Source organism: Pseudopipra pipra, chromosome 16, assembly GCF_036250125.1.
Source record: "Pseudopipra pipra isolate bDixPip1 chromosome 16, bDixPip1.hap1, whole genome shotgun sequence".
Taxonomy (NCBI): Eukaryota; Metazoa; Chordata; class Aves; order Passeriformes; family Pipridae; genus Pseudopipra; species Pseudopipra pipra.
This window is the reverse complement of record NC_087564.1, coordinates 3857950-3879184: the sequence shown is the minus strand read 5'-3', so window position 1 is coordinate 3879184 and position 21235 is coordinate 3857950. Positions and strand designations below refer to the sequence as shown.

The window sequence follows — 21235 nt, the reverse complement described above, 5'->3', positions numbered from 1 at the left end:
ATTACTTTAGGAACACATCATTTTGCTTAAGGGGAGAAAATAATACCTCTATTATCACTTCCAGCCAGGAGATCTCATGCTCTGCCACTGAGGTGCAAGTAAGGAGAGAAACTATTTAATGAGTGGCCCCACAGTAAATAAACTTTGAAGGTTTGTTGTTTTTTTTATTCTTGGCAATAAGCACCTTTAAAGTACCACGGTGGTGTTCTTAATGAAGCACAACTGTTTGTCAATTGTCAAGACAGAAAAAAGGGATAACTTGAAGTAAGAGAAAGGAGAACTCTGTGAAGAACTAGGTAACCTATAGCAAAGAGAAGAAACTTTTACCTCTTGATGCACTTTCCAGTGGAAGGGATTAGATAGTTAAATATATCCTAAGGATTAGCTCCTGTTGGGCTCCTCAGAGATATGTTTTTAATCAGCAGCTCTGCACTTGGCATTTAGTCCTTTAGGGAGGGGGGAAATTTTCAAATTATTTCTCTTCTTCTGTCTGAGATTCAGTGCCATCAGCAAGACTCCAAAGAAAGAGAGGACAGAAGGACAAGAAATCTCAGTTTAGGATAGAGGCCCATCCTCTTAAGCTCCTCACAATTTTTAAGGTGCTTATGCTCAACCCATCTCTCAGAGTGGTGATTCCTGACCTTACTGACAATGTGGAATAAGGACAAAAGGGACAGTCAGGTACTTAAGGGAATACAGGTACCTGTGTTTGTGCAGATGTGTCAGGATGCAGTTCTGAACACACACATCCCCCCCCAATCTCTCTGTCACCACCAGACACCTGCAGTTATTTGTTGTTGCCTTCCCTCTCTCCTTCGTCCAGCAGAGCAGCTGAAGGCACCTCAATTTTTCTTTCTGTCCGTGCCCAAACTGCTGCTACTTCATCTCATGCCTAAGCCTGGGAATTCCACTTAAGCCAGTCCGTCCTCTCCCTGATCTTCTCTCAGAGACATCCTCAAACAAATGAGAAACATCAACTGTGCAAAATGCCACAAAGCAGCCCCTAAAACCATTAATGGGGGAAACCACTCCCCAGCAGGATCTCCTGTGCAATAGTTGGGAGCCTAGAGGGAATTTTAATTACCAACATAGAATCTGTAGTAGAGGACAAAGCTGCCTGCCATGAACCCAGTGTTTCCTAGGAGGAAAATTTAATCTCTCTCCCCTAACGATGAGATAGGTTTTTGACATTTGGGACATGCTACGAACAGAAAATCAAATTAAGAAGATGCTCAGTCATACACAGAGAGAACAAACAGCAGTAAGTACAACAACAAACATCCCTGTCTGGAAGACAAGAGGCAGGACTTTGTAGGAGTTTAGGAAGAGAGAGTGCACATAGATGTGGGCAGGAGGAAGCCCAAATTAACCACCAATTTGGCTGCTGGTCCAGCTTCCAGCTGAGCTGCTTTGGGTCAACCCTTGCCCCAAGGACACTATGACAACACAGAGAAACAAATGCCACTCAGATTATTGATATAATCTGTTAAGACTGTGCATGTTTCTCATATTTTATTGATTGTTTTATGTTCTAACAGATGAAACATTCTATTCAACATTCTCCTTGTAGTTCTGTAGCTTCCACAGAATCATTATCAGTAAATGTAACAAATCCCTCAGTTCATTTTGCTAATGTCAATCTTAATTAAAAGCATGGTAGAATTCATTAGACAATAATTTTCAGCATTAGAATACAATCATATCACCATTTACCATTTTTCATCAAAATAAAAGTCAAATAAGGGGGGATAGTCTATTGAGCAAGAAAATTAATAAAAAAATAGCTTTAGAAATTTTTACCATGTAGGTAGCATATGAATATGTGGGCAATTAAAATGGCTGTAAATGCATTATTAACATTCATATTCTGGAAGAAATACAATGGAAAAGAGTCTGTATTTTGACACAGAAACTATGTCAGCAGAAAAAATCCTGCCATTTTCCTCTGTTGTTAGCAATAAAAAAGTCTCAGCACATCAGAAATACTTTGTAAACCTTATTTACAACAAGTCAGGACCCCTTGGCTGAGTACAACAATTACTGGCATGTGATACCCTACCAGGAACTTCTCCTGTAATTTGCAATAATTTGCCTGTTTCAGCCATGCAAAGTCTACTCAGCCTGTATGAAAATTGTAGAAGAAAACATCAATGGTCATGACAGAAGATTGAACCACTTAAAAGACCTCATAATTCTTATATGAAACCCAGAGAAATAACACTAAGGTTGCTTATTTTTAAAGGAAATAAAAAGGCGAGTAAAAAAAAAAATACCCACAGCTGGAACAGAGAACTAGAGAACTCTGTTCTCAGAAGAAAGGACACAGGAATTTGCAAGGAAAATTAATAAAAAAACAGAAGGATGTCTCTCCTCCCACAAACTCTACCTGTCAGGATCTTTTTTAAATGCAATAACTGGAAGACTCATTGTCAAAGACGTGTTGCCAAAGGAAACACACTCAGGGAAACTTAAGGACTGTTCAAAGTGGAACTAAATCTTTATACCCTGACGACAAACCTGTTGTCTTGAGGATCAAACTCATCCCTTCCCCATTAAACATCAAGATAAAGAGGAGTAAGAGCAGACATGATTCTGGGACAGCTCCATAGACCTTCTTCACCTGAAGCATCTGGTTCCCAGTGCCCCTCTCTGCCAGAGCTAAACCAATATGAAATAACCTCAAATCTGTATTTCTCTCTACCTGGTTCTCTCTCTTCATGTAGAGGGTAACACTAAAGCTGTTTATATTTGATTGGTTTGTTAAAATTGAAGGGGTTTTTTTAACTAATTCACTTCCCGGTAGTGAAGCAGAGCTGGGATTTTCCTCTCAGCCACACGATGTCAGTGTTGCTGAGTAAACATTTGGAACTTGCATATTTATCGGGACTCAAATAAAAGCTCAGACATTTTGCTCCTTTAAGACCATCACGGGGCAACTTAACACAGCTGAAAGACGCCACAGTGCAATCCATCCAGAACTATCAGACTGCCTGACTACAAATTAAAGGGTATGGATGTTACCAGTTAATGCACAATGACTGGAGTGTCAACATTAAAATATTCCTGTTGTTGGTTATCTTGCAGGAATGTCACCAGTATAACTGTGTATTCCCACCTCTGCATCCCACCGACTTAAATTTTTGAAGGCTGATGGATATTACTTCATGCTATGGTTATAAATCTCATTAAGAAAATACATTATTAGAGTAAAACCTGAAATTGGCATCAAAAGGTAATCAGTCCCCCCTTTCCCACATCCCTGCCAGTTCAAACTGAGGAACTGGCCCACCAAGCTGTGTCCTGCTCAGAGAACAGGATCTCATACCTGAATGGGGGAGGGAATTCTGCCATGATCTGCCTCCTAACCCTTCAGCACACATCTTTTTTTCTGGAGCTATCATTTTAAAACATAAAAATACACTTCCTAGAAAAATCATAGTGCTGCTAAGGCACAATCTAATTCAATCCTTGCTCCCGGTCACCCAAACCTGGAGAGAGAATGGAGACCTGAAGATAACAGGATCGCCGTCAAATATATCCTTTGTACCTTGTAACTAAAAATCCAACTGTATGGATTCTTTAGAACAAGATTTTTCTTGTTGCAATACCACTGACAAAAGATTCAAAGTAACTTTTCTTGAACACTTGCTTTCTTTTTGATGTCTGGGTACCGTTTTTCCCCCTACAATCTCTTTGTATCTCTCACCAGCCCACACTGTGTCCCACATTTGGGGTATGGCAGGTTAAAAGTCACACTGTGTCACCTTCTGACTTCAAAAACATGATTCATTCCTCTGTGCAGCCATGAATAAAAATCCATCCCAAATGGGGGATGGGGAGAAGGTACTAGGAAAGTTCAGCTCCTGTGGGTGTTTGAGGCTGTTTAATTTACACCAAAAAGCCCAGCAGATGTATGAAACGCTACCTAAGGTCTAACATATACACTGATGGATCCAGATATAGGCTTAAAACTGTAAGAAATGAGAGCAGAAACAGGAAAAACTACAAAAGGTGGATGCAAACAGTATTTTCCTCGGTATTTCTGTCTCCCTCACCATCTGTATCGACAGACTTGTATTTTTTAACACTTCTACACAAAAAGAAATTAGAAAAGAAATGGTAATTGTAAATATTGAAGATGATGGCCATGTTTTTTTCAAATCCCTGGCCCACTTGTTACAAGATACTGCTGTGCTTCTTGTGTCTCTCTTGTTAACATTTCATGGAGCGCTTCCACAAACATACGTTTGTTCTCCTTGTCAACACTTTGCTCTGTCACTGCACAGATGGCTTCACACTGAAGCATATGAAAATATTAAATTCTTCAGAAACCTGTTGAAGTTTGCAATGTCTGTAAGTAATGAGCATCTTGGCAGCTATTTCTTTAATACAGATATCACAGGATGCTATTTGGTGCTTCCTTATCGGTTTCCAATTTGCTGCTCGAAAAAAAAAAGTGGAGTTTTCTTTAAACTTAATTAATAGAAGTGTTGTTTCATTCAAAATAATTTCTAAGCAGAATACTACATTTTGCTATTTGTCTATGCACAATTTAAAAACTAGTTAGAAAAATTATGGTTAGACACAACAGTTAGACACAATGGTTGCAATTTTGTTGTGTTGCAACAAAAAGGAGTTGGGAGGACACCAGGACTTTGTTCCTTCTCTAAGTTCAGCAACTGGTGGAGTTTTATCTTCAAGATTTGATTCCAGTTCTGTCTAACACAATCTTTTGTCCTATGCCAAACTAGTTGTTGGCTCTAGAAACCATATTTAAAATAAATAAATAAATTAGAAAATGAGAAAAGAGGGTGTCCAATGTGATTATTCTAAATCAAGCAACTTCAGTTTCAGTTGGCAAACTAAAATTCCTGGGACAAGAACGTGTGCACTGATTACGTTAGGAACATATCCTTTTAATTTCTATTGCTTCCTTATTTGGAGCTTTTTCTGCTGGTTCCTCTATAGAACCTGTAGAACACTGCATAGAAAATAGCACAGCAGAGCCTCTCTGGCCCCAAGGTTCTCTTACACTTCTCAAATAGTAAAAAAAAAAGTCTCAACTGTTCTAATATATTCTGTGTAATCAGCTTTTTATTCATAAACCTTAATGTTATTAATAGAAGATGGGAAGTCTGCAGAGTTCTCACAAGAAAAAATTGCTTTCTATTAATAAAGCAAAAATATATTCAAAATAACTTAGTTTAGATTATAGGTCTGTATTTTAAATCCTAAAGGTAACATTAAGGGAATAAGGGAAGCTGTGGTATGTAATATAGGTTTATAAGAGGCTATACAGAGCCAATTGTTTAAATGCTTCAATTCTATCATACCTGTCTTGTCCCTTATTGAAAGGATTCTTCAGAACTTCCATAAATTCAGAGCAAGAATTTTCTCAGAGCTGAGTGGAGAACTCCACACGAGGTTCACCAGCAATGACAGTGTTAGAAATGAGACCCCTGGGAGGGGAGCTGGGAGCAGGGACTGAAGAAGGGCACACCCCTTATTGCACTGCTCCCCAAAAAACAAAACTGGCCCAAAGGGAGATCCCAGATTTTATCAGAAACTGCAAAACTCCAGTATTTTCCAAACTCTGTTCTTCGGGAACAATATTGACTCAGTGCCCCACCTCGGAGATGTGGAACAACAGCAAGGGCACATTCTGAACTTGGGTTAAAAACACCTGGTAAACACATAAGTGAAACCCACCTGCTGAATGGGAGTTAAGTTTGGTTTTGAGAAAGATTTGCTACTTTAGGAAAAGGAAAATGCAGAAATGAGAACAAGTGCTGTCAGTTAGAAATGAATTCTATAGAACATCTTCACATACAAAGACACACAGCTGCATTTGTCTGGCATTTGCTTTCCAAACCATTCCTAAAAGCCTCCAGTGATAGAAATCTCATACTCTTCCAGACTCATCTAATTAAATATTTAGTATTCTTACTATCAGGAAGCCTTTCTAATGCCTAATCTGAACCTTCCTTTGTGTAATTGAAGCCCACAGCTTCACATCCTACTCACTACAGACATGGAGAAGAACACGTCAAAGCTCTTACATCCAGTGACATGCTAGAATCTGTTTCTTTAACAGAAATGCAGTTTACTGTCTGCAGCATTGAAAAATCAAATGAAACATCTGTTACTAACTCAAGTTAGACCCAAGCACTTTTGCAGTTTTACAGCACGCAGGAAAATCCAAAAGAAATTCCTCAGTGAGGTAAAAAAAGGACAATTTCTTCTACATTGTCAAAATAAACATGGCAAAATTGCAGTGCTGTCTCTTTCTTCTTTTCCTCCACGTTTCCAGTTTTCTTAAAACGTGGATATAATTTGTTAATTTGTTAAAATTAACCTACCTCCAAGGAAATAACTGCCTGAAAAAAACTGCTTGGATCCAGTTATATTTTTATGGTGTTTGTGCTTCACAGACATAAAGATTTGGGGGAATAAATGTACACATCCTGCATGCCATTTTTAAAGATAATTCCCCATAAGAATCTCAGCTTGCTCATCCATCTTTGTCTTCTGTTATCTTAACGGGCACAATGCCCTTGGCTCCTCTGTAGTGCTAAAACTTGCAGAGAATGAGAACAGCCCAACCCACCTCCCATCTAGGAAGGCACAAGATAATCTACCTGAGTCATGCATTCAAGTGCATGATTAAAATTTGCATCCTCCACTTTTCTTATTCTACTCCATAGCCAAAGTCAAGCTGTGCACCAGCCAGTGACTCACACATTGTTATTGTATAATATTAGTCATTTAGCTGTTAATTACCAAAACAGGGTTTACTACAAATGGCTGGAAAAGATTTGCATCCTTTTCCACAGATACAAATATATTTCAAAAGTGCAGAAGCATTTTCCACTTTATCCCTGTTGTGCTTTACCCTTTTCTGAGAACTGAAATAACTCACTGCTCAGCAGATCCACCCAGCTGATAACACAGGATCCTGGGATGAGACAGGTTGGAAGGAGGTTATCCAAGAACAGTCCTTCAGATCTTCTTGGATATACCCCCCCCAAGTGGGGAGGTGCTAAACTGATCAAGCAGAGTATGATGCATCACCTCTTCTGTCAAAAGACTCGTCTTCTAAATCCCTGCCTTGCATTTCTTCTCTCCCCACACTTGTTCTGTGAGGTTGTACTGACAGGATAAATGTGTGCAATCATAATTCAGAGGAACTCATTCAGAGAAATGATGGCAACCAAGAGCAGGCAGAGCTAATCAAGTCTTGAGTGTATCAGCAGAAGTGTTTAACTTTTATCTTTTTAGGACACAGATGCTCACACACACATATCTACACACACACACTTGTGCAAATTTAGGAACATCATAGGCTCTGAATAAAACTTTCTAGTTGACTTTGGCAAAATAATAAACCTCATAACCTCTGTCTCAAAGAAGTCCAACAGGCAGCTTAGAGATCTCAAGCCAGCCTCAAATGTCTATGTCTTACAATAATCATTATACAATCCTGGTTATATTACAAATCATGGCCAATATTTGGCTTCTGATCATTAGTTAAACTATTTGAATTCAATGTTTTCATTTCAATGCAAAAATGTTCAAAGAGCATTTCTTAGATTAAAAATAAAGATTCCCAATCCCAATAACTAGAAAGAGTTGAACCAAAATACAGAAATTAAAATGTGCGAGACAGAAACCTGAGGAATCTCACTCATAGAAAAGTGGTGCAGGGAGCAGGGGAACCTTTTTTTCTTCAGGTCCCCTGAGAACATGAAACACTAAGGTCATCTGCAGCATGGCAGATTTTCATTTGTCCAGCAAACAAATATTTTCTAAGAGGGTAAAGACTTCTAAGTATTGAAAAAGTAGTCCAGGGAATTCTTTTCAAAGATTACCAGGGTATCTGTCATTAATGACACTTGTAAAGATGCTCCTTTGGGGGAGCAGAGCAGGGCTCAGTGACATGAGGAGTGGTCCTCTGCACCAACTGTTCTCCTGTGATCACCAAACACCTCATTTCAGCCCCAGGATGGAACTGTGCTTTGTGCTTGCTCAGCTCTGTGTAGGCAAAGGTGAACGAGAGCAGAACCACCACACTGCCTCCCCTCTTCAGAATGCCTTGCTCCAGGTCTGAAACACAGTCACTCACTGCAAGAAACACTAACACACAAACCTGATGCTTCCATTAGTTAGGAAAAACACCACCACACAAAGAGGCTTCAGCTTTACCCAGTTTTTCATTGTTCAGTAGTTGCAGGCTGCTGCAGGAGGAGTGTGTGAGCCTGTACCAGCTGCCCAGCGTCGCTGCTGTTGGTTTGCACTTAGTTCTTTCACAAGTTTGCTTCCTTTACTTACAACAAGACTTGATGGATGCAGTTACTCCTCCTACAGGCTATCCAAGGATTGTGGAGGAGCTCAGTCCCCTGTAGCTACTGCCTCTCCCAAAGATGCTCAGCATCCCCCTGCACACTCTGTGAAGTCCCATTTCATTGATAATTCACAGACTGTAACATATCTCACAACTGAGCTCTTCTCTGACCCCAGTTTTCCAGCTCTAAAGACCATCCTGAAGTCATTGAATTAAGAAGGGGTGTGATCAGTGAACCACAGCTATCAAAGATAAAATGCTCTGTTCTCGAGATTAAAACTGAGCAAAGAGAAGTTCTGTCAAACTGTTACATGACTGTGCTCAATTTGATTTACCTGCTGTGATAATTTTAAGTACTTTCTGGAGAGATGGTGAGATCTTGAAAACATAATTGGAAGTAAAAAAATAAATATTAAAATACCCAATGCCATTCTTAATATCATCCTTTAGTGAATACTACTGCCTGTCATGGCTCAAAAAAAGGAAGTAGGATGAAGAAAAAGGCTCATGATTTCAAATATGAAAAGTCAAAATGGAATTCAGTTGACTCTCTTGGCTTCTCTGTTGGGAGAAACTTCAGTCTGCCACGATTGGATTCTGACTCTGCCGACACTGGGAAAGGCTCATGACTGCAATGAAATGCCACCTGAAATGAGCTCTGGTTCTGAGATGGTTTTGCTCTCTGGCACAGGCAGCACTGTCCTGCTTTTCCTGGTAACTGTCAAGATTAGTGCAGGATCACAGCCTCATGTGGTGCTGCCTCAACTGGCAAGGAGGAAAACCAGGACATCTTCTCACTGTTCATCATACAGATCTTATCAATAAACACTTGTTTTTAAAATTAAAAAAAAAAAAGTCTTCAAATGAAAATGTTAGACGATATTCATTTTCATTATAGTCTTGCAAAATGTTCCAGCAAAGTAAATATGGTTTCAGGTTCCTGTGTGTCACAGCCCAATATCAAACCTTCCCTGCAAACACAGCTGAGAGCAGATATATCCTGCCAAATGAACCTCTTCCTCTTCATTGACATCACACATGAAAGGCTGGGCCAGGAAAAGTCAGAGGCCAGAGGGGACTTGCCATCCCAGGATTGCTCCCCAAGGACACGTGCTGGCAGAAAGGCAGAGTCATCTTAAACAGGTGCTCACTTGATGCCAAGATGAAAACAGAAAAGTCACATAAAGCAGTGCAGAAGGAGAGAGCCAAGATGCTCCATCAGAGCCTGATCTAAATGTCATGTTCTTAGAAGACTTGCTCCACTGGGGCAGCAGTTCTTCAAAGATCCCGAGTCTCAGCTTAAATGACATTAGTCATGAAATGACTTTCCTTAAGAGCATCAGCTAACAGTGCAAGTTCTCAGCAGCAAGAAATCAGTCCCCAAATCAGCAGCAGTGATGTGCCACATGTGCCTCTCACTTCACTTTTTTACAGGTAAAGCAGCCACTAGATTTGGGTTAATTAGTAGTCAGAAACAAGTTCTCACATAAGCTACAATTTATTTACCTGGAAAAATGGCCAAATCTCCTTCTTGGATTACTATTAGTGGACTACCATTACTATTATTCATGTAATCAGAAAGTCTAACTTTAACAGAGAAAACTTTTTCAAGTTAAAAAACCCATAAGCACCAGAGAGCACCACAGCACAAACAGAGGGAATAATTTCCATTTGCAAAGGGTGGGGATTAGAATTTTACATCAGGCTCCACGACACGAGTGGGGAATGGATAATCTAAAACTCTCTTCCAGTTCAGGTTGGTCCATTGTCTTTAGTGCCTTGACTTTCATCTGGTTACTTCCCTCACCTTTTCTAGCCAGCTAAATTTGCAATAATTAATTACTACTCAGGAAACCTGCTTAAAACTTCTGAGCATCAAATCCATAAAAAAAAAAGGGAAAAAAATAGCTTGGATTTTTAATAATCATTAGCAAACCCCTCAATATATATTTAATATTGATCAAAAAAGATTATTTTATTCATTGCTAAATATTCAACCAGTCTGTTTTTAATTATCTCTACCAAAATGCAGGTACCTAATGCACAGCTGCCAAACTCCAGGTAGCCTAAACTGAATAAAATAATAGTGTTTGCTTCTCCTGAGAATAAAAATACTTAAAAAAAACCTCAAGGTGCAAATGTAAAGCAAGAGAATTTTCAAGAGTTTCTGGGGTTTGGAGGTATACCTTGTTTTTGGGAACACCTGACAAATAAGAACATTTTGAAGTTTTTATATCTCAAAAAAAAAAAATACAGGAAGGATGTTAAGTCAAGGCAGTAAAAGTGGGCTTTTTGTCATGTTTAATTGCTTGAATTCATAACCCAGTTTTGCTGAATCTGGATGTTCCTGCTGACTCAAGCAGGTTCTCCATTTTAATACTTCAGAAAAAGTTTGTGTGTCTCCATGTTTGTGAAAGGCAACTAATAAGCCCCTGTGATATGACAGCATTTTTTGAAATATTCCTGACCATCAGTGAAATTTCACTTTGCAGAAGCCTTATTGCTGTGCATGAAATCTGTAATTAACTACAGAACAAAAGATAAAACAGGCTCTGATTGCAACCTGGTGGAGGAAGTCACACTGTGCTTTATTTTCAAAGACAATGGAGGGAAATCACGGCCTCTGCAATTCAACCTGGTGAAATGAAAAGAAATGAAATGCACAAGGGGCACGATGGAGACAAACACAAAGCAGAAATGCTCACACTGACTTCCAATCCCCCAAAGCAAACACGTTCTCACACTGTCCAAACTGAAATCCAGGTAAAGTAAAAGTAGCGAGTGTGCAAAGTCACTAAGACAACTCTGCTACATTCCTTAACATCTCCACTTGATACCTTAAAAAGAAAATGAAAAGGAAAAGACTTATTCCTAAAGGTAGAGACCTCCACGACTGACAAGATAAATTTAGAAGGGAGTTTCACCAGAAGAGAGTTTGGCACTTACACATTTACTTCTTTTCACTACTCTGCCTGGTACCTCACCCAAAGGCAACCCCACAGCACTTGAAATTTAGAGAAAACATGTTTATGACGCACCTTTTTAAAGAATAAGCCTGAACTCTTCTCCCCTCTGGTGATTATGTACTATTGGTACTTCTTGTGTTCAAAAATGCCTCCCTGTGCAAAGCCACCAGCTGCAGATCAGTGTAGTCACCAAACCCTTTATTTCCTCAGAGTTTATGAGAACTGTTCCTTTGTAACACATTCCAAAAGAAAATTAAAGGCACATACTTTATTTTTAGCCTATTTATGGCAGAATAATCGTTTTGAAAAGTAAACTTTATTCCCCTAAAAAGTTAACACATTTCAAAATGAACATTTCAGAAGTTATGCTTAGTTCTCAGGAGATGCTGTAAATTATGTCCCAGTCTTGAAATATACATCAAAAAAACCCAACACCACTGAAAAACCACCTGAAATAATCAAGGTCCTCTGTAGCCTTTGTTCCCACCTCTAAGTTCTGGAAAGATACTATATTGTGACATAATCATTCCAAGAAAAACTCTAAAATCCCTGTCACTGAAGTCGATTAAAAGCTTGACTTTAGTCAGCTTGAGCTTTTAACTAAGGAGTGAAAAATAACTCCCTTTTAGCACGTTCCTTACTTAAATTAAAATATGAAGTAAAGCTTAGACAAGATACTTTCTACAGTTAAAATTCCCTACACGTTTTTCTCCTGGTTTACTCTTCATGCTACTCTTTCACAATAACTTAAAAGCATGAGTTAACCACATTTATCTTCTTTCTCCTATTTAATTTGATGCTTCATTTACCATATCTAACATATTTATCTTAATAAAATTTACTGAAATTCAATAACAATATTTTTCATTACAATGGAAAAAGTCCAAACTTCTGATATTGTACTTCAGGGTATTTTTCTAGACCTTTTCTAACATTTAGAATACCACGAGGTTGATCACTTGAGAAATCAATTTATTACTTGTTCCTGGAAAAGTTTTCTGGTTTATGAGCAAACTGAGACCCTCCATGAAAATTTTATAAAACAACTAAATTTGACCAATTCTATGATAATGATACTACTGAAGTAACTGCTTTGAAGTTAGAGAGACTGAACATAACACCTTGCCAGATAACAATAATAAAGTTGCTTCACCCATCTATCTTTAAGTTATTCTGATTTCAAACACTTATCACGTAGGGAAGAACATAAAGCTCAATCTTTCTAAAACTGTGCTTGGAAAGGGGTATAATGAGCTGTACTTACACTCAGTGAGGTACCAGGGTATTGGATGTTGGGAGGCACTGATTAAACACAACTTCCTGCCCACATCTCACAGAGAAGGCGGTGGGGATGGGAGCTACTGAATGTTTACAGCCTCTAAAACACCGAGAAATGCACTGCTGCAGGAAGGAAAACCCTGAAATGGATAATCAAACCCCTATAGATCCGTGAGATTGAAAGGAAGCACAGCTGATAACTGACAGACATTCCACGGGCTCTCAAGGGAAGCACCAGTGAAGGATAAAACCAAAAAGTCCATTTTTTGCCATGAAATGATTGCAATCTAAAAACAATGATTACACACAGCATCACTACTCTTGCTGTAGAGGAGGGAATGCTGTTCACCTAACTGCAGTTTAGCTCACTTTTGAGAAGTCAACCTCATTTGCATGTTCAAAAAACAACAATGTAAACATCACATGCCTGAAAAATAAATCTGTAAAGTATGGTCAGAATATCAAGATATTCAAACTTTATACATGTCTGTTGCTTCATTTCAGAAATACATATGAAACCAATGTCCTGTATGTAAACTAATTATTCTAAGCGTTTCATAAGCAAAAACAATTGTGAACTTTCTGTTTAACACTTACATAAATCCTAATTACTTCTCTATCAAGACCAAATTCCTTATCACTACAGAAGTCACAAATAGAAAAACTGCTTTAGATCTCACTAAATTCCTGAATATCCACCAAAATAAAATACCTGGAGTGGAATTTGATGTACAGTCCTGGAAGCAACGTGATTTTATGGTGCCTGAACTGCAGAGCCCAGCATTCCACTACTGGAGTGCCAGACTCTCCTCCATGTGACAGCAAGTCTTTCAAAAATATTATGCCCCTATGAAGAGTCTGGAAGAGATTCCTTTTTTTCAAAGCTACTGAAACTCACCTTCCCCACTCCCCTCAACATTTTTTCCACACTTTGAAGCGTGGGGGGTTTTTAAAGAAAGAAAATTGCTGAAGTCGTTCAAAGTATTCAAATTACCTTGCAATTATATCCAGCTGGAAACTGATAGGCACTTTTCAATCCCAGTCTGTTATACCCGGTTCCTGCCTTTTTCAATGCAAAAACATATAAATGGATTGTTAGCCAAAATTACCTGTATGCTTAAATTGTATTTATTAACTAAATGTTGCTGCTGTTTCATCCCATGTATTTTAACAAGTACAGCAATAAAGCTTTAAAATACTCGCTTAAATTGTGTTTTTTAAGATCAGTATATTATTCTGATGGCATACAGGTACCCTACAGTTAAAGAGGCAATTCCCAGGTTGGTCGGGAATGCTGTAAAGCAACAATCCATCTGACAAAACCACTACTGATGAGCCTCCTGCTACATTCCATATAAATGCTAATACATATTCTACCCAAAGAAAGTCAAGCAGCTCCCTGAAGATGAAGTTCACGTGAACTGCAGCCGGAGGAAGGACGAAGAATCCCCCCCGCACGGTATTTTCCGTAGGCATCTCACCCCGCGGGGCGTTTGCACACACACAGACCCGGGGAATACACGGGGAACACAGGGAGGACAAACACACCGGGAGCACCGTCGCATCGGTAAGTTTATACACGACACACCTTTGAGCGGAGGCAGCATCCCTGTGCCGGCGGTCCAGGGCTGCATCCCGGGCTGCATCCCTGCATCCCGCTCCGCACGCGGCCGGCAGCCCCACGAACGCTTCGCCCCGCATCCCTTCACCTCCCACCCGGCCATCAGCCCCCCCCTTACCCTCTCACCTCTCACATGAGCCCCCCTTGCCCCCTCACCTCTCGCCCTTCACGTCGGGAAGTCGCTGCCGGCGGCGACACAACCCCCGCAGCCAAACATGTCAACTTGCCCCGGCCCCCCCCGCGCTCCGCTCTCCCCGGAATTCCTCCCTCCCCCCGCCCCGGAATTCCTCCGAAGCTGCCTCTGCCTCACCTGAAGGGCATCTCCCACGCCCGCCAGCAGTTGCCAAGGTTTCATCGTGGGCTGGGAAGCTCCCGGAGGAGCCGGGGGGAGCGGCCCCGGCCGGCCCTGCAGCCCCCGGCCCGCGGGCACCATCCAGCGCTCCCGGCCGGGGGCAAGGGCAGCGGGCAGCCCTGTGTCCCTGTCCCCGGCCCTCCTGCAGGAGCCCAGCAGGGCGAGGGCACAGCGCTGGGCACCCCGCGCCCCCTCCGCGGGACTCCCGGGCGGGGAGATGCGAGCGGGCAGGATGGAAGCGCTTCCAGCCTCTCCCGCTACACCTACATTATTCAAAATGTCCCTGGGACAGTATTTATGACTTCCAACACGCCGCGCTCCCCACACTGCCACGAGCCGGTGGATGGAGCCCTCGGCTGCCGGCGCTTTGCTCCCCTCGCCGACGAGGCTTCGCAGTGCAGGAGCGCGTTTGGTTTATTTGTAGAGATAAGAGCAGCTCCAGCGCCGGTTCAGCTAAAAACCACAGCCTTGTGGGAAAGGGAGGTGGGCAGGGGAGAGCGGATTACACTCAATAATTCATTTATGGAATGGCTCGACGTATGGACTAAATATTAACTGCTTGTTGAAATGCTGGACGTGGTGCTAAAGTTTGTAGGGCTTCGCTATTCGGGTCTATGTAGATAAAACGGTTAATATTTTGTTCTATGAACAATTTAAGCGAGATGGTTAACGTTTGGATTAAATGATGATTAATTACCTGTGAAATTCTGAATTAGCTTAAAAACAACAATATTGCAGAGTAAGTTATTTTTAAGACAAAGATTGGCTGCAACTGAAATAAAACCTGAACATCTTCCACTAGAGATGGCAGCAATTAACCCATTTGTGGAGCAGAGAAAACAAAAACGTTTCAGATAAACATTAAAAATTGACATCTTTCTCTATACAAAAGCCTTGCTTATTCCCTACGAAATTGCTATTTCAAAGTACATCTATTTATGTAACCAAAGTAAACAAGTAACCACTTAAACTCTAGTGAAAAATTCTATAGATGCTACTTAGAGGACTTCTGTAATTTTCAAAAATGAATTTTCTTACCACACATACACCATTTCTCAAAAAAAAAAGAGTTTAGTATAACATCTTTCAATATTTATCATTATTCTGCAATCAAATAGGAGACTAATGAAGTGATCTCCAAGAAAATAATTTCAATCAGTCATTCCCTTTTTGTATAAATAAAACAAAGAATTTGCACCCCTTTGTGGCAGAACGGGATAGGGAAGGTTTAATTATGTTCTATGAAAACTTAAAATATACAAACTAATGTCAGATTCAGAATCTGATTTCATATGGTTTTCCTTGTTTTGAAGTTTTTATTGTAGTTATGCCCACCTTAGTACCTGCAAGGAAAAGAAGACTATCTACCTAGACAGAGTATGGGAAAACGAAGGCATCTTAATCATAATAAAGCAGAAGTGTATAATTTAAAAAGCAGAATGTTTCAAGGGCTGGCCTGACCACTGGGCTTAATAGCCAGAACACATCCCAGAGCTCACACTGCCTAATTGTGTGGCCTTGACCAAATTATTCATCTCTTCAGTTTTCCCACTTGTAAAATTAGAATAATTCGACTTACAGTGTCTCCCATCTCTGACTTCTCAGGAGGGCTCGGAGGATTAATGACCCTACAGCGCTCTGGAAATGAATAAACACTGCCTGCAAAAGCAGGGCTAATATGTTTCAGAGCACTAAAGCCCTGAAATGCTAGAAATTCCTATTAAACCACCTTGTGTGTCTAAACATGGGTGAACTAAAACGCAGGGATTACTAAGATACCACACACTATCATTTACAATCAACAAAATACTGAGGGTTGTCTTATCATTCTGCTACTGAAATTTGATTTTCCCCTATGTCCGTCCTTAGTATTAAGCTCAGAGGTACATTAAAAGTGACACCAGCAGCAATTGCCACTGTCTTACAAAAACATGCTGTGAAGGGCAAGGCCACTCAGAGTTGAAGCAGTCAAGAAACATCCCCATTACCCCTGGCCTGTTGTCCCGAGCCTTTGCAGCACAAATGGTCACTCAATCAGAGGACCAGCAATGCTGGCAGATGCTACATGTGGTCCCTCTGCTGTTCTTCAGAGATCCCCAGGCTTTATTCAAGTAATGGAAAAGGGTTTAAACCAAGTAATTATCTCATTAGAAACAAATAAGAGCGGGGGGGCAGGGGGAAGCATTGCAGAACAGGCTGCATCATTCACAAAGTTGTGACAAGAATCAGATCGAAATAAAAGTTGGAATGTCTATGTCCAACTTGAAAAAAAGAGAACTGTAAATTCATATTTCAGTCTATAGAATTAATGACCTTGAATAAAAAGATGTACATATTATACATTCATTTTCCCCACTCTCTCTAAATGGTGGATAAGTTTGTTTCTTCCACCTCACGTATGAACAAGAGATAAAATTCCTTAAATGCTGTAATGGTCAAAGGATGCCACTGCTTGTCCTTGAGTCACTGTAGAGGGGCTGCAGAACCTCAGCTGGGTTGGCATCCCCTTGTTTGATAGCACAGATCCTTCAGCAGCTGTGTGTGGAACTATAACCCCTGGAGCAACACCGAGACCAAGAGTTAAATTCTCTGTGAATTGATCTGAGGGATAAGCAAAAGCCTGAGTGAGGAACCACAACAGGGAAGAAGAGGGTCCTGCTGTGGTTCAGCTACTGGAGATCCTTGTCCTGACTCAGGCACACACACACACACACACACAGTCACATGGAAGGCATCTCTCTAACCTTTCCACTGCACTTGTAAGGAAAAAGATTAAATAACTAAAATATTACAGTAATTCCAGAATTATCTCCTTTTTTACTTGAGATCTTCAAATAAATATTGTCAAAGTATTTATTGAATAGCACAGATGAGTGTCATCACATTATGTCTGTTACTTTACAAGTTCTAAATAAATTTAGTTGTTCCATATCCCCTACACATTTTTCTCCTTAAAAAAGGGAGCATTTCCCACTTCACAACAAAAAAATCACTTCACAGAGGAACAGGCCAAAGTATCTGTAAAGTAAGTGCCTTTTAGTGAATGGCCAGGCTTGAATTCTTTTAAGACTGATCCAAAAAGTTAGGCATGACACCCTGGAAAGCTTCCAGCTGAAAGTCTTCCGTGTGTAACTGATTCAGTTGTAATTTCTTGAATTAAGTTTCCGTGCTAGGGGAGCTATTAAAAACCACTGAAGTAAAATGAAGATTGTTAAAATCCCAAAGTAGCACCTTATAGAAGGTTATTCTGCACCTGCACAGTTTTGACAGTACTTTTCAGGCAGGGCAGTGAAATGTGGTTTAATGCAGGTCCGTGTCCAACACATGGGGGCTCTCCATGCCTGATGGATCACTGCTGGAATGGTTTCTTTTTACATGCCATCTAATGATCCAGCAGCATTACAGAAAGAAAGCCTAACGACGCACATTCAGTGGGAAAAGTGTCGTGTGATTTATCAGAAACACGCTGCAGTTTTATCCCAAAACAGTTTCTGGTTACAGCGGGAGAGTCTAAGGCAGGAGACCAACATGGTAAGAAACACAACATCCATCAGATGTCACAAACACAACAAAGCTCAAGGAAACCTACATTTGAGAATTCAAAATGTTACACAGACTCTAGGTACAATCTTTTGGAGAGAATCTAAACGATAAGGATTTTTAAACCTGAATTATCAAAGAAATCAAAAGAAACACAATCAGCAAACACAAGTTTTTCCTCTACCAAGCAGAATTTTAAAATGTTCTCCAGGGGCTGGATCCTGCAAGCACCCACAGTGTTTCTACGCTCACAATGAGACTAATTACAAGAGTACACAAAAATAAGTGGTTTTAGCATTAGACCTACAAAAAGGATGTTCCAAAAAATCTGTGATATAAAGTACTAGGTGCTTTCACAAATTATATTTCTGTATATTCAAAATGTCAGTATTTCTCTTTCACTGCTGGCTTACAAATAGCCTCTATAAAGAATTTTTAAATGTGATTATATTGATCTGAAATGCTTCATTTTGCATTATTAGTTGGTGTTGTCTTTTCCCAAGGAGGTATATTGCTATTGATGTCACTAATCTCTCTTGAATGTTCTACTTCTGTTTCAGCTGTACATGCAATTAGAGTAGTTCACAAAGGAGGTAAATTAAACATTACAATCATCCAAAGGCACTTTTACACTTTTGTTGTAGCTCTAAATGCAAAAGTTTGCCAAGTATTAAATGCAAAATTCTATTTGCTACCTTTTTACAACAAAAACATGCCTAATTTCACTCAAAAACAAGGAGTCAAGCCCCGTCAGTAAAGCAGTTGGAGGAACATAATTTTGATGTATCTAAACCAGTACTGATCTAACAAATGTTACATCAAACACTGCTACAAAAAAAGTTTCTTGCATAAATGCTACAGAAGAGGTCATCAAAATAACCAGTCATGCCTGTATTCAGCCCCTCATAAGGAGCCCAAAATGCATATTCCACAGGACAGTAATTTTTTGCACAGCCGCTGCTGCTTGGAAGGTCATGCTCAAAAAATAATTCCTTATCCAAACTCCTAAAATAGAGCAAAGTTTCTGAAGATGCATCAAGTCAAGGAAAAATATGTATCTCATTTTTTGTCAGCTATAAGAAAAGCACAAAAATACGTATCAGCAGTATTCACTTTAGGGCTATGGACTATTTTTTTTCAGCTTGTTGCAATGTTTAATGTGAAACATATGGCAACAACACATCTACCAACGTGAAGAAGAAACAGGTCTCTGAAAAGTCTTGAAGCAAAATAATTCCTTATGTCCTTATCCATATTCACAGCCCTGTTGAAGTGCTAAAGCAGTCACAAAAAATCACATTACGAAGGCAAACAGTACTTCAGCACGAACAAGGATTACCAGTTCAGGCTGCAACATTGGCTTTAACATTTCACTACATATGTCCTTCAAAGGTAATCTGGATCTGCTTTGAGATGTCATTCTCAAACAAGTCACCATTTCCTGAAATCACATCATTTTGAAAACACAACTTTTTCCTGCATTCCTGTGAGTTCAAAAAGTCTTGCAATTCTGCAATCTTTTTTTCACTTCACAAAGTGAAGTTCCTCAACGAAACTGCAAAGGGTTAATTTGTCTAATTGTCCTTTCCTATGCCCAGAAAACACAGAGGTGACAGTGCTCACCCTACAGGTGTGAGAGGAAATGTCAAAACACAAGGGAAAGCACCTAAAAACCTGGAAGTGCAATTGCTGCCCCTTAAATCACATTGTGCAAGGTAACACCTTGAATGACAAATTACAGCCTGGGCCGTAGAACAGGACCCTGAATGCTCCTCAGAACATCAAACACACTTAATACAGAACATTTTCCAGTCCCAAGATCACAAGTGGAAGTCACTGAGGGAGCACCAAGGCCTCCCCCTGCCATCCTTTGGGGCACCCACACTCGGAGGAGTCTGAATCCAGACCCTGAACTCTGCCTTTGCTTCCTGAGCAAAGCACAGTGAGCACAACCCCCCAGGAGGCAGCTGGGAGTGTGCACCCACAGGAGCAATGTGAGCAAAGGACAAGGAATGATGGGTAGGTTGCTTAGAGATTTCTAGAAAATTTTCGGCACAGGAAGAGGAAAAGTAACACACTTTCTGTGCAAATCTGTGAGAAGTATGGAGGTACAATTCTGCCGGGAAATTGGGTAAATGTGTATCTTTTATTCTTAGCAATGACAAATCTTTATTTTGCAGCTGTGTTTATTTTTACTCAACCTATTTTCGTTTACAGTTGCTCTCCAGATTGCAAAACATACCAAAGAGACTTTTTGTCACTAACTTAAGATGCATGATCCATACTTCCCACTAAAATGAATGCAGAGATTTAAATATCTTTATAAATACAGGATATAAAGCAATGTTGGGATTGCTACTTGAGATATTTTAAGTGATGAAAATAGGTTTAAACTAACACAATCACACAAATGCCACAATTCTGTGCACTACCAGGTAGAAGGCAGAGGATGGGACCACCTCCAGCTCAGTTACTGGGGGCCTTCTCTCCCCCAGAGTCCTGCTGGCACAGAGAATGCCACAGCTTGTGGATGGAAGCAGCCACTTGCTACTGCTCATCTGTGGCACAACACAGTTGACTAATTAATTTTTTAAAGTATTCAAGATGTGACACATATACAGGATTGAATACAGATTAGCATTACAATAATCACTAAGCTTTTGTGGCCTCGTATTTGTCTTCTCCCAGCAAAGTTTCCTTTAATGTGCAAATGAACGATGCCACTACGTATCTCGAAATAAACAGGCTCATTATGATCATGACTTGTCATATACACAGGATTATATCACCAGCACTGACAGATAAAGGCAGGCTAAATAAAAGATCCATACCCAACTCCTTGCTAGGACATCCTAATCCTTCCTACCAGTGGCATCCCGGGGCGATGTTATGGAAATCTCCCTCCCCTCAAATGTTTCTAGACTGAAGTTGTTTTCATGAGCTGCAAGGGCTTTCTTGGCCCAGCTCTAAAGACAGGATTTGTTTGCCAAACTGAGTAAAAAGAGAACAAAAAGAACATGAAGTTGTCTCAAAATTTTCAACCCAGCAAAAGCGTAGAGAAAGTTCAGAGGAGGGATGGCCCACACAGCAAAGTGCAAAGGTTACAGGGAGACAGGCAAGCGAGCTGGCTGAAGTGT

At 40.2% G+C, this 21235-nt stretch overlaps 1 protein-coding gene across 27 annotated transcripts in view; it reads right to left on the bottom strand.

Moving 5' to 3' along the window:
- RBFOX1 (RNA binding fox-1 homolog 1) overlaps window positions 1–21235 on the bottom strand; it is a 1150020-nt gene that overhangs the window by 590851 nt on the left and 537934 nt on the right. For 4 of the 27 annotated variants that reach the window (XM_064672744.1, XM_064672748.1, XM_064672751.1 and 1 more), the window contains exon 1: window positions 14517–14682. The exons of 20 other annotated variants lie outside the window; for them this stretch is intronic. In XM_064672744.1, the coding sequence (XP_064528814.1) occupies window positions 14517–14639 (123 nt within the window). In that variant the 5' untranslated portion in view covers window positions 14640–14682. Of the gene's footprint in view, window positions 1–14173; window positions 14255–14516; window positions 14796–21235 lie in introns of those variants that run through there. 3 more of the 27 variants (XM_064672774.1, XM_064672775.1, XM_064672753.1) reach the window with 3 other exon arrangements.